The sequence below is a fragment of the Amblyomma mixtum genome, chromosome 3 (assembly GCF_055824585.1).
Source record: "Amblyomma mixtum isolate Tamu chromosome 3, ASM5582458v1, whole genome shotgun sequence".
In the NCBI taxonomy this organism is placed as follows: Eukaryota; Metazoa; Arthropoda; class Arachnida; order Ixodida; family Ixodidae; genus Amblyomma; species Amblyomma mixtum.
This window is the reverse complement of record NC_143014.1, coordinates 78,380,393-78,391,360: the sequence shown is the minus strand read 5'-3', so window position 1 is coordinate 78,391,360 and position 10,968 is coordinate 78,380,393. Positions and strand designations below refer to the sequence as shown.

General features: G+C 46.9%; 1 protein-coding gene across 1 annotated transcript; it reads right to left on the bottom strand.

Annotated features, from left to right (window-relative positions):
- Positions 1–1,918: 1,918 nt before the first annotated feature.
- On the bottom strand, positions 1,919–7,510 carry LOC149350707 (sulfotransferase ssu-1-like). The gene is made up of 3 exons (XM_089579823.1): positions 7,378–7,510; positions 5,165–5,566; positions 1,919–3,286 (listed from the first exon to the last, which is right to left on the bottom strand). The coding sequence occupies exons 1-3, from the start codon at positions 7,482–7,484 to the stop codon at positions 2,662–2,664; spliced, it is 1,134 nt and encodes a 377-aa protein (XP_089435949.1). The 5' UTR covers positions 7,485–7,510; the 3' UTR covers positions 1,919–2,661.
- Positions 7,511–10,968: the final 3,458 nt, after the last annotated feature.

Here is a 10,968-nt window from a genome sequence, read left to right as displayed (position 1 = left end):
TGACTATTCCACTCGGTGAACCCAGAATATTTGCGGGCTTTTTAAATGGACCCTATGCACGTTTTTTCGAGACAATTTCTTATTTTGTATGCAAGGTTGTGATGTCCAGCGCTGCGCTCGGAACTTTTCTTAAAATGGACTTGAGCACGCACTCAGAGTGTGCAGACGCCTTCCTGTTTCCGAGCGCAGCCCTTAGATTGGAGCGACTAAAAGGGAATTGGGCGAGATAAACTATCTATGTGGTTTCTTTTGAGTACCGTCCAAGTCTCTTTGTCCGGCCTCGTAATACATATGCATGCACAGGACACTGGAGACAACAGCCCGCGCACGGGATGTATAGTGGCAGGTAAGTGGCCAGCTTCAGGCCTCTTCTATCATTCATGCACGCCATGGGCAAGTGGTGCTTGCCGTGCACTTTCAGCGTTCGGTTGGTCGTAACCCGTAGAAATAGGCGCGGAACATTAGCATGTACTGCTCGCCAAAGGTGTGAACTGTTGATTTCGTCGGGCTGTTACGGTTGCTATATAGACAAGCGTCAGCTGCAGCCAAAACGTAACTATACTGTAGCGCTTATGTTAAGCCGCATGCCATTACTTACCTATCGATTGGCGAGCGTTTATTAAGATAGTCTCGTTACATTTGCGGGCCTGCCTGAGCCAGTCAAAGGTTTGTGGGGCAGTGCCCGGCAGTAGGCGTCGATTCACATACAGAATATAAGAATAACTGTATGGTTACTGAAACACAGGTAGCCAAATACGCACAATCAACTTTCTAGATCATACAAACCAGCTTCGATAGTTTTGCGGCTATTCAAAGAAAGTCCTGCCGCAGGAAGTTTACTGACAAGTAAGGGAACATAACATGCGCGGATGCGTCCACCGTATCTCGTTCGCACTCTCGGCTGAACAAAACGATCACGCATGGTCACGAGCAAGCGTATCAGATGTACATACCGCTTTGTCCAAAGGTACCTAAGCTGAACTTCAGCGAATAGCAAATCGAAATCGGTGGTTTTTTAAACGTGAAAATATAGTAACATTACTGATTACAGTTGTACTATATAAAACAGGCTCTAAGATAGATTGCAATATGCAATCAAACTTACTGCTCCAGAAATTGGAACAGAAATAAAAGCGACGTATCCAATAGAGAATAGCACTAAACGCATATATGATCTCTATTGGATCGTTTTTTTTTTTTTTTTGCAATGGCGGTTGGTATGTCTCGGTTTATTTAAAAAACATTGCGTTTGTAAGCAAAATTTTCCTTACGAAAGTTAATTACATTTCGTCATCTCGTACTAGAAGTCTAGCATGGATGCAGCCTTGCCATGCAGTCAAGTTGCGAGAAAATCTGTCTGCTGTATAAAAACGGTGCCCTGTCGAACAGAGCGGCTAGGTAGAAAAAAAGAATATTCACTCCAAAATCATGCAATGTGTCCGCCAAAACTGGGTCATTGTGGGCACACAGCATTAGAAGTAAACATATTCGACAAAAAAAAAGCCTACTGAACTTCAAGGCCTGAAAATTGAATCCATCCGAGATATCCGACGACGTGTCTCGTCCCATGCAGCATCGGCGAAGCGAAGAACTACCTGTAAAGTCTTCATCAGAACTAACTATAGAACGGCATCCATGAATGACCACCCGAACACAGTGCTTCGGCAAAACGTTATGAAAAACAAAACCATCGCGTGCAGTAATTCGACAAGGCCCGGGTAACTGATAGTGTAACTTGAAGTGTGGCAAATCCGGACGACGCCCGAAACTGTTTAGCGGGTCGTGGGAATATTACCAACTCTGTACACTCATAGCCTCAGTCATGTTATTGACCACCTCATTTGGAAGTTACCGCCACATGATGTATTATTTACCCGTGAAAGAGACATCGAATTGGTTTGCAACGTCAGAGACCTCCTCGAGAGCTTGGCTAGAGTTTATTATCACTGCAGTGTATTTGAAGTTAATGTCAGCCAAGCAACGGCTGGCGTTTCAGTGTCAATCTGGCACACGCGCAATACCCCTCAGGGAAAAATGATGGTTAACAGGGCACGCAAACAAGGAGAGAACAGTACGATGTGCGAAACTTTGTTTCGCTGTCATTCGGATGTGCACACTGTGGTAACGTCTTCGCCCCGAACAGCGCGTGTTAGGGACGATGTACACTTCATCTGTGCCTTTTAAAACTTCTCAAGTGTTGCTGAAACCGTTTTACTCTTTCCTTACCGCGAGAAAACAGACAATTTCAAGGTGGTGTGCGTAAATAATTGATTCACCCTTAAATTTAAAATTCTTGCTTTACTGCGACACATTATGGTATAGATAATAGAGTTCTCTTTTTAATAACATAAACAAAAAAAAAACAGGATATGTATTTCTTACCAAGAAAAAAAATTTATTGCCAAAAGTTGAAATACTCGCGTAAAATTTTGCGTAAATAATGAATATATTCAGTAATAAGCTCTTGTTAAACTGAATAGCGTTACTTGTCCAGAAGCGGTTCGGATCGCGAAAAGTGAGTCCATTCGCGTCATCGTTCGAATCGAACAATTTGAATAAGTGCGGTAAGGAAAGAGTCAAGACATCATCACGTCTATGGGAACAGTACCTGCTAGCTCTTCGTGTAGCGACCCAAACGTAGTTTTACGGGCTTTCTGTACCTTACTGTCGGAGCGGGTCTTCGTCTAACCACATGTGCATGACGTCAGAACCAGCAGTTTTCGTTTCAATAAGTTCCTGCATTCGCTGTAGCTGCTCGCGCGTGAAGTAGTTCTTGGAGTCTCCCACGACCCCTTTCCGGACAAAGTTCACTGTATTACCTTCCCGCTCGGGCGCGACGAATACTTTTCCAAACAGAGTCTTCATTGCGTCTGGCAACGCGTTGGGATCCCTCTCAAGGATGCTTTTCAATATTGCCGGGTCCAGCACAAAGTGCTTCTTCATGAAGTCCGTGCTGCTCTTGTCCAGCACCGTTTGCAAGAGCTCTTGGTTGTGGAGCAGCTCCTGCTCGTAGTGCTGCCCGAGAAAGCGTGCTATATTGAGCACGGTGGCACGTTTATCCTTGGCCAGTTGCTCGTAGGTTATGAAGAGCACGTTTGGCTGCATCCTGCGTGCGTACCAGGGTAGCATGTGGTCGAAGAAGCCCCCGTGGTCCGTCTGGCCACTCACGAACAGCTCGAAGAAGTCGTCGAACGTGCAATCGCGAAAGTCCGCCGCCGGCAGCGTCTTGGTGTGGTGGTAAAAGGACACGCAGCAGTCCCATGGGTTTCGGGCCACGTACACGTACCTGCATGTATAGTTAGCGAAAAGTAGTGGCATTGCACCCGTCTTCGACGAGCTACCACTTCCTTGCCGAGTCCGTCTGGGTTCTCTTAACTGTTCCACTAAGTATGTGTGGGACTCATTACAATTGGGCAAGCACGGCAATGAAGCTGAAGATTCCTGAATATGAAAATGTCTGCCTACTAAAGGAAACATGTGTCGACCCTGCGATTGCTGACTTATGGAATCGCATGGTGGAGAGCGCGGGGGCACGCGAAACTTGGCGCGGGACCAGTAGTAATAAAATATCGATCCAGGTCGCCACGACACCACATTCATTCGGTGAATTCGAGGCATTTGGGAGGGGCACAGTGGCGGAACGTTAGGATAAAGCAAGCTGAAGGTGCCATTGGGTTTGCTGTATTCCCCGGCTATGTTCGCGTGGAGTGCAGCACTAGAATGCCTGCGATTTTGCACGGTCGTGCTTCAGGGGGCCCCTGACCATGCCGGAATTCCAGAAAATGAGCTGGTCAATCGGCTTGCCCGCGACATCACGCACGGGGCTGTTGCAATACCTTTCCCACCGACATGTGAAGACACTCCTCAGTGCAAACAGAACATAAAACAATGTCAGGGAGGCCCTCCAAACGCTGCCAACCCCATGACTGCAGCCTACGACGCAAAACACAACTTAATATATTACCCCTGCCCGGTCCTACCTATAGCGCCTGCAGTCTACTCCAACCTGCCCTAACTGCTCTAGATCCTACGCAAACCTTTAACATCGCTTCTACACATCCCCGTCGCCATCAGTTATTCCTCGCTTCCCTTACCCCCTACCCCCTGGTGTGCCCGGTTGACCTCGGACGAGTTAAAGGATCAACTGGTCCTGGTGGACAAGCTCGTTCTCTACTCGCAACTGGAACAAAGTTGCCAAATAAACTGCTTTCTCTCTTTCTCTCACACAGCACATTCATAGAGACAACCCCAAAATAACCTCGACCGTTTCCTTTTTCGTCTAATAAAAGTAGCAGGTAGATTATCATTTAGAAAGACGACCAATGCATACCAAACAATGTGCAAGAAACGGTTTGGTTTGGTTTATTAGGGTTTAACGTCCCGAAGCAACTCAGGCTATGAGGGACGCCGTAGTGAAGGGCTCCGGAAATTTCGACCTCCTGGGGTTCTTTAACGTGCACTGACATCGCACAGCACACGGGCCTCTAGAGTTTCGCCTCCATCGAAATTCGGCCGCCGCGGCCGGGATCGAGCCCGCGTCTTTCGGGTCAGCAGCCGAGCGCCGTAACCACTGAGCCACCGCGGCGGGTCTGGTGCAAGAAACATTTATCACGAATTCATCCTCAAAGATGCTACTAATAACAAGACAGACGCACTGGGAAAAAATGAAAGGGATGGGGTTAAAGGGACTCCATAAAATCGGCAGGCCCATAAAACTAGTCAGGCGTAACAAGGCTCAGTGCTGAGGAGGCCGAAACCATTCCATGGTTGCTCTTCGCAGGGTATGTACGGTACACCACAGAAACCACACGGGTAACGCTCAGCTTGGCTGCTGCGAATGAATAGCTGATCTCAGAAATTACAGCGTTGATTCTTTCTAATTCAGCGCAGAGACGGCGAAGAAAAATCGCTCGACAGATCAGGATTACCAGCTGCAGGCCGCTAATTTTTTTTTTTCCTTTGCACGCTGAGACCACGATGCTGTGCGCAGGCTGCATGGAAAGAGAACCTGTGTTCAGTTCACTTACGAGCGAAGGTAAGCCCTCTGACAACCACGTTGACACATGGCGTATGTGCGCAGAAGACGTGACTACAAGCTGCCTACGTGCTTTCGTCGCGCCAACCCCATCCCGCTGATTTTTTTTTGTTGTTGCTGGATACGTACCTTGCCTCGTCGCGTAGCGCTAGCCTGGCCAGCGGAAGATGAGTTTTAATGAGGCGCGGCTCCGGCCTGTCCTCCAGGATGCGTGTTCCTAGGAGCTCGAGTAGCGGCGTCCTGGCCAGAAACTCGTAGAAGTTGTCTGCCGACCGGCCTCCGTTCACAATGAGCTGCAAGATCTGCTGGACCCAGTGGGTGCCACATTTTGGGTACGTGACGAGAACCACGTCTCCAGCGCGGGACACGAACTTCAGAGCCTCTCGTACCGGCTCCGGGCTGAACTCGCTGGTGAGCCGAAGCCCCTCGATGTCCACGTACTTGGGACGCCTGCGGTTGGCCATGTAACTTGTCGCGTGGCTAAGGACGCTGGGGCAAGCCTGATTTGCGAGTTCGGCACCAAAAGACTCACTGCGAAAAAACAGTTATGTCATAAGCATAAAACGTGTAATAGCGCTTAGAAATTGAGTGCAAAATTTTCTTTCAGGCTTTATCAAGTCGCATTTAAAGAGACGAGAATCGCGATGGTTATGCTATGATACGCGAGAAGTAGGGTTTAATGCTCCAAAGCTACGTGTGGGATATGAGGGACGCCATGGTGGAGGGCTCCGTGTCGATTTCGATCCATTAGGGTTCTTCAACGCGGAATACCATCGCACAGCACACGGGAGTTTTTAAAGTACGAATGAATGTACCGGCTGCATTTTCACATGTATTTTTCCGCAGACTTTTGCTCTTCCGTCCACACGCGGAAAGTCGTGTATTAAAAGCCACGCCTTTTAGGGTGACTGTATAGGTAGTGGCCACGCGGCGTTGGCCGGACCTCCGATCACAACTGTGCGCACTGCTCAAGCGCTCTACACAAGGGTGACGCAGGCTCTAGTGCGAGTATGCTAATGTACTTTAAATAAACATTCTACGCATACACCGCACTCGCTGCGAAGCGCAATTCACAGATATAGAAAGTGTGGGAAGACGATAACTATCTTTTTTTTGTGTTTGAGTGCGTCTGGCTTACCGCTCATAATGAGTTACCACATCGGAGCTCCCAACTAGGCTATGTTAAAGTACGTGGATCATGCGAAAAAGAAGCTTGCTGCAAAACGTCTGCATTAAAGGAATATACTTGCCTAAGTATATTCCTTCAATGTAAAATCAACCAACTCGCCCAAACGAAACTACTTATTACAAAACGTCGTTGCGGGTAATATTGCGTTTTCCGAGCCCCGGTCGCCGTTTTACAACAGTCATTGCAACTGCACGTCGCTCCCTCACTGTCCTTTACTTCAAATGACGGTACGTGTTTGCTTTGCCACAGAGCAGAGCATGCAGCGCGCCAACAAACAGAACCCATGCTCGGAGTCTAAAAAGAGAAGCCTTTTACTGCGAAACCAGTGCTACAGTACCCACCTCCCCGGGAATCGGATGTCTGCTGGGGTGAAGGCTCCAGCCCAAGCGAGGAGCCCACACTCTCCACCTCTACCCTTCACCTCCACCCCCCAGAAGCATCATCCAGCCACCCAAGTCTACCCTCCAGAAACGCCACTCACCACCAATCCACCTACCTCCCCCCTCCGCAAGGCCTCCACCTATCATAAACCCACACATCAGCGGAACGAAAAGCGACCGGTCGAGGTCGAATTCAAAGACGCAGTCAGAAAGATAGATAGCTGTCCTCCATAAGCACCACCCTCTAGCCACCTCCCCACCCCCGTAGCTAGGGGGCAGCCTACCCACCCACCACCACCCTCCAGGAGCGCCACCCAGCACCCACCTACCTCCGCCCACCTTCAATTTCCAGAAAAATTATGTCGCGTGTCTGAACCCCCGACTTGAAGCAGAAGCACCAAAGTAATGAAGTAACCATCGAGGGCAAATGCAACTGCTTTCGCAGAATTCTCGCATCAGACGTCTGACCACCCGTAATTTGCTCTAATCACGAAGGTCAGGAAAGGGCGGCAAACTCAAGGGCAAACGGCCTATGCGTTTACCGCTTTGTTACGCTTAAAACAGAGCATGACGGCATACACATCACGTAACACGAATTCCGATAAGCCAAGGCCTAAATTGCTCATTGTGAGAGAAAATTACAAAGGCGTCCTTGACTCCATAAAGAGGACAGGGCTGGTTTTACGCGCACTCTAGGAATCCGCATTAGAAGCCTACCACTCTTAGCCGATGTATTACTGACGATGGTGAAGCGCTTCGCTGCGTGTACTTACTTTACAATGGCAGTACACTGTGGCCCGCGCGGCGCGACTTCAAGCCCCGGAGTGCGAGTGTTGACGCGCCGGACAATTATCATTTGTTTACGGCCCTCCGTTATCATGCATTTATAGAAGGCACGAAGTGCTGCAGAGGCCGCTCTCTGTAAATGACGACGAACGCCGCTTCTTTATGGGGCGAAATGACTCGCAGCGACGAGGGTGCATGCATCGGTTCCACAAACGGTTGACGCTCTCACGCTTGCTTCCCATCGGACTTTACAATGGTGTACTAGAACATTAGGAAGTGTGCCGGCGGCGTCGCGGTGAAATGGAGTTCAGTTGAGTTGAGTTGGGTTTAATGGCGCATAAGCAACTAAGGCTATCATGCGCCAAGCTCAGGGTATGAAAAATTCTTTTAAATAGCTGTTATACTAAAGTCTAAATGAACGGCGGTGTAAAGGGCCTAAAAAGTTAATTCGTGCGACGTAGTAAAAATATAAGACAGAATTTTAAAACAGACTTATGGTAAAATCTTTAAAAAGGGTTGGCAACCTCAGCAGCCATCCTTGGCTGTGCAAGGATCTCGAGGTCCCCAACCGATAGAATAGTGACCTCAGCCGTCTTCTCACGACGAGAGGGTGGCTGAGGTGTGGCTCAAAAAAAAATTCGCAAGTTGTAAAAACTGACCATTGTTCAGAGTTTCGAGAGTACATTGGCTTCTTTTAAAAAGTTAAAAACACTTGACTTGTCAATAAGAGCTTCTTCACCTAAAATCAATGACGGATGACAAGGGATGTGCTGGTTGTAAAACGGGGTAAAAAACTTCTTTCTGAGTGTTTCAAGTTCTATGCATGAGATTAAAATATGAGTTACTGTGAGTTCATCTCCGCATTTTTCACAGGTAGGTTTGTCTTGTTTTGTTAGTAGAAAGTTGTGCGTAAGGTGCGTGTGTCCAATACGTAAACGACATAAAATAACTTCAAAAAAGCGTTCCTGATGTGTGCATGATTTCCATTCTCCTAATATTGGTTTTATTAAGTGTAGCTTGTTATTTATCTGACTATCCCATGTGCTCTGCCATTTGTTCCTCAGTCTGCTCTGAACTAGCTTCATGCAATCATTATGTGGCATGCTTATTTTCTGTATTTCCTTGTTGTGGGCTTGAGCAGCGCATGCGTCCACTGTCTCGTTACCATCAATTCCGACATGGCTTGGAACCCAACATAATTTTATATTATGCCCTTGTGTTACGATCCTTGTTATGTTATGTATGACAGTACCTAGTGATGGCATGACTGCATTTCTGGACTGTAGTGCTTTCAGTACACTGAGGGAGTCTGTGTAGATAATCCTGTTTTCGATGTTCTTGCTTATTATTTTCTCCGTAGCAAGAAACACAGCATAATACTCGGCTGTAAAAACTGATGCACACTGAGGAAGCCTTACTATTTTTTCCCAGTTCCCTTCCACTACTAACATAACTGGTAGTTTTCGATCCGTCTGTGTAGAACGCGGTGTAGATATCATATTTTTCCTTTAGTGTAAGGAACTCTTGTATGATGTGTTCTGTTGGAGTTTGTTTCTTGTTGAACTGTCTAAGACTTATATCACAGACCGACGGAAAACTCTACCAAGGGGCAAATGCGTCGCAACGTTCTGCGACATTTGGTAATGTTTCTGATAAGTCAAGTTCTCGGCAGATCTCCTCAAACCTCATTAGCAAAGGCCTGGTTGCTTGGGGCTTATTTGTAAATATTATTCGAGACGGGCATGTTGTGACGATTGAATAACACACGTGTTTTGTTCGCGACCTAATTCTAAGAATGTATGAACATGTAAGTGCTTTTCTTCTATCTTCTAGTGATGGCTCATTTTCTTCAACATGAAGGCTCATTACCGGAGACGTTCTGTATGCTCCACAAGAAAGGCGGACACCTAGATTATGAACTGGATCTAATCTTCTTAGATATGAAGGCCTTGCCGAGCCGTACACTATACTCCCATAATCTAGACATGAGCGCACTACAGAACGGTAGATATGAAGTAGGCATGCTCTGTCCGATCCCCAGCGTTTCCTTGAGAGTACTTTAAGGATATTCATTGCACGAGAGGCTTTTACTTTCAAGTTGTTTATGTGCGGCAGAAATGTCAGTTTTTTATCAAATGTTATTCCTAAAAATTTATGTTCTTATTTTACCGGTAGTGTGCTTCCATTTAAGTGTAGGTTCCGATCGATCTGCAAGCCTCTTTTAAGCGAGAAAGCAACAGCCACTGTTTTCTGTGAAGAGAACTTGAACCCATTTTTGTCTGCCCAGATTGCTAACTTGTTTAATGTGAGTTGTACCTGCCTCTCACACGTTGACAGGCTGGAGGACGTGCAAGCAATCTGAAGGTCGTCGACATATACGGAATACATAATGGAGTTGGGAATTATTTTCGCTATGGTATTCATTTTCACGACAAAAAGAGTGGTACTTAGGATACAGCCCTGCGGTACACCATTCTCCTGGACAAAGCTCTTCGAAAGGGTTGCACCCAGGCGCACCTGAAAAGACCGGTCTGACAGGAAATCCTTCAGGCTGTTCAACATCCTACCCCGGATGCCAAGATCTGCCAAGTCGCGTAGAATGCCATATCTCCATGTGGTATCATATGCCTTCTCCATGTCAAAGAAGACTGCCAGACAGTGTTGTTGATGTATGAATGCCTCTCGGACTGTGTTTTCTAAGCGGACGAGATGGTCAGTTGTCGAACATCCTTTTTTAAATCCGCACTGGTGGATGTCAAGGAGTTCGCGTGATTCAAGAATGAACATGAGCCTAACGTTGAGCACACTTTCAAATGATTTTGCTATACAACTTGTAAGAGCTATGGGCCTATAACTATTAGGAGAGGTGGGCGGCTTTCCAGGTTTTAAGAACGGTACGATAACTGCTTTTTTCCAAGCCTCCGGCATCTTTCCGGACACCCATATCTTATTGAAAAATTGCAGAAGTGCTGCTACAGCAGCTTCGGACAGGTGGGCAAGCATTTGATAATGTACAGGGTCCGTCAAAAGTTCCAAGGCCACAGGGTTTGCTTTTGAGCAGCATAGTCGGGCTGTTGAGATACCCTCGAAGCTCAAAATATCTGTAGAGAATAGAAGAAGGATCGTTCTACAATCTGAGAACCTCGATAGCTCTATCGGAATCTTAAGTGCCAGGATATACCGATGAAAAGCGGACCATGTGGCCTGGAAACTTTTGACGGACCCTGTACATCATCCGGGCCAGGTGCTGTCTGTTTACCGGAGGACAGTACGTTTTGGATCTCCTGAATTGTAAATATTGTATTATATGTTTCGTTTGTACTGCCAGTCGTTGGAAGTTTCTGCTTTTCAGTTGTGTTTTTTGTGTTTTATGAATGACTGTGTGTAGTGTGAAGAGCTTGAAACGTCAGAGAAATGTTGTCCTAGTATGTCAGCCTGTTCATCTATACTTGTTTGTGTTCCAGGGGCTGTTAGAAATGGTACTGTAAAGGGAGAGAATTTGCCGTCTAATTTACGCACCTGTTCCCACATCCTTTTTGATGTAATTGAACTGTTGATGGATGAAACATATATTTGCC